Source organism: Sinocyclocheilus rhinocerous, unplaced genomic scaffold (genome assembly GCF_001515625.1).
Source record: "Sinocyclocheilus rhinocerous isolate Xijiao unplaced genomic scaffold, SAMN03320098_v1.1 scaffold287, whole genome shotgun sequence".
Lineage (NCBI taxonomy): Eukaryota > Metazoa > Chordata > Actinopteri > Cypriniformes > Cyprinidae > Sinocyclocheilus > Sinocyclocheilus rhinocerous.
This window is the reverse complement of record NW_015633524.1, coordinates 1,860,695-1,863,341: the sequence shown is the minus strand read 5'-3', so window position 1 is coordinate 1,863,341 and position 2,647 is coordinate 1,860,695. Positions and strand designations below refer to the sequence as shown.

The window sequence follows — 2,647 nt, the reverse complement described above, 5'->3', positions numbered from 1 at the left end:
TACAAGGGAAGTTTAGCTTTAGGCATTTTACTTTAAGAATGTTTAGCTTAGCTAGCTAACGGTATCTACCTGCTGCCATCAGAGCAAGTGTAATTGCTGCATTCGCACGCTCCTCGGATGCTCTCATTTCCCGAGTTGTGCTTTTAAGTCGGAATGTGAAAACAACATGGACACTCGCGTTACTACAAAGATGTGTTGGATTTGTATTATTAGAGCTTTCTGACTTGCGTTCGTGAATTTTCTCAGTCGAGAAATTATCACGTGCGGTGCCGGTGATCCTTACGTCCGTTTCGGAGAACAAATATTTCAATCGATCACTCAAGCATTTAAATGGCACCTAAATCTGCGTTCTGATTCGGTTCTAGTACATACCAGTTACATAGGTACATAGGTTTCGGTATCCAACCCTATTCATGACTTAACTGACCACGACATTGCATGCTTGTAGCGCTTTGATACAAAATGATACAGGCTACAGCGCGCGGCGGCACGCGATACGAGCACAGTACCTTTTCCGCGCTCATTAGACTCGCGCCTGGCGCTGAAGTGAAGTTGGAGCGCGCGTCTGAAACGTCTCCCGTTTGATGTGGTCGTAAAGACGCTCTGTGACTAAATTGTGTGTAAACAAAAACTTTTATTTTGGATGCGATTAATCACGTTTAATCATTTGACAGCACTAATTTTTTTTTTTTTTCTTCTGATATTTCAAGGGCCCTATGAAATACAACTAGAAATATTTTTTCCTGAAATCAATTGGAAATTCTTTCACATTCTCTGTTGTTTTAATTTTTTTTAGGTTCTGTTTTATTACAGAAATGAATTTATAAAACTTCAAGTTAATGCTTTGATTTTATAATTGGATATAATGTGACTTTTGTGCTCCACGACTGCACTTTTAACATATAATCTGCATATAAACTGCACTTTTAACATTTCAAATCCTATGATTGTGAGTTTGTAGTGCATTTCTGGGTATATCTGACAATAGTTTTAATCAAATTAAATAGAAATGCATGTGAAGTAAACTCTCAGAGCAGCTCTGGAGATAAAGATAATGTGGAATGTCCTCATATCGTGAGACGGCAGACTTTGCAGTTTAATAATCCCAGACACTAGTCCAAATATCATGATTTGAATTTTTTGTTTAATTGTACAGCCTTACTTTTGATATATACATTTTGTGACATTCCACGTTGTATAGAAAATTCCACCTTTATAACTGAATTCCAAAATTCCAGCTGCATTTTCCGCATTGGGGAAATCATAGGGTCCCATATGGAATCAAATAATTTCATAAAATGATAATCAAACCTGTCATATTCACCACACAAATGCGATGTCTTTAGTAGATACTCACTGAGATGCCTGTGTCCTTATTTAAGATGACCTGTAGGAGATGTGGGGGCAGAATGGGTGGAGATTTGAACTTCTCCTCCTGTTTGGGTACGTAAGCGTCCTGATGGTACGGCCCAGGAGGAGAGCTGGACAGGTCTATAATCAATAAAAACAATGTCACAACAACCCCTGACTGACTGTTTTTAAAACCACTTCTGCGTAATCATAAGTTATGTAGCAGATCATTTTCAGCTTCTTGTGATTAAACAGCTGTAGAAAAGTTGAGAAGATGGTTGGTTGCGTTCACACCTGACATGTCAGAGCATTTCTGTGAATCCACCATGAGCGCATCGAACACCTCAAAGTCTGTCTTCTTCACCTGGATGATGTTGTTGACCGTGCCGAGCTGGTTGGTCACCACAGGCTAAAGAGAAGAAAAGGTCAGTGTTATGATGGTTTTAAAGTACTAATGGAGGATGGTGATGATTGATATCTCCGTCACCTCTGTTGGGTCATGAGTCCACTGTCCATCCACAAAGAATTTATACTGGTGCTCACCCTCAGGCAAATCCACAATTGCCACAAAGTTGTTTTGACTATTGAAGAAACAGAAGTAAAAATGAATACAAATGAACTGGATTTAAGCTTTTTCTTAAAGACCTTAGTAGAATACTTTCCGCAGAAGACGTATGTATCCATTATCTGCTATAATAGTATTATTTAGGCCTATATACTATTATATTTTTCAGTTTTCATTTTAATTTTAGTTTAATCTTCAATTATATATTTATTTATAGTTAATTAATTACTATTTAGTAGGGCTGTCAATTTAACACGTAAATTAGGAGCAATATAATTATGGAAATAATGATGTATTACATTTATGAACATTTTTTTTCTCTCTCATTTAACACAATGATGACTACAAATATTCTTTTAGGGTTAAGTTTTCAACCCAAACTGATGTGTGTTTAATACGATTAATTAATCGGCACATCATCTAATTAATTACATTAAAAATGTAATCACTTGACAGCAGTACTATTTAGGTAATATTTATTTTCAGTTTTAGCTTTTATTTATTTGTTTATTAAACTGTTGCCGAAACAACATTTATAATTTTCGTTCCTTTTAAGTTTTTCTTCTAATTTTCATATTTTAGTTCATTTCAGAGAGAGCGGTGTGTGTGTGTGCGTGCGCGCGCGAGTGAGAGAGAGCGAGAGCAGTGTGGGTGTGTGTGTGTGTGCGTACGCGCGTGCGCGAGCGAGAGAGAGAGAGAGAGAGAGAGAGAGAGAGAGAGAGAGCGGGGTGT

The 2,647-nt window shown here is 37.3% G+C and overlaps 1 protein-coding gene across 1 annotated transcript in view; it reads right to left on the bottom strand.

Moving 5' to 3' along the window:
- Nucleotides 1-2,647, bottom strand: part of LOC107744164 (5'-AMP-activated protein kinase subunit beta-1-like) — a 14,705-nt gene that overhangs the window by 8,435 nt on the left and 3,623 nt on the right. The window contains exons 2-4 of the mRNA XM_016557671.1: nucleotides 1,838-1,931; nucleotides 1,645-1,759; nucleotides 1,358-1,491 (exon numbers count right to left, since the gene is read on the bottom strand). Of these exons, the coding sequence (XP_016413157.1) occupies nucleotides 1,358-1,491; nucleotides 1,645-1,759; nucleotides 1,838-1,931 (343 nt within the window). The remainder of the gene's footprint in view (nucleotides 1-1,357; nucleotides 1,492-1,644; nucleotides 1,760-1,837; nucleotides 1,932-2,647) is intronic.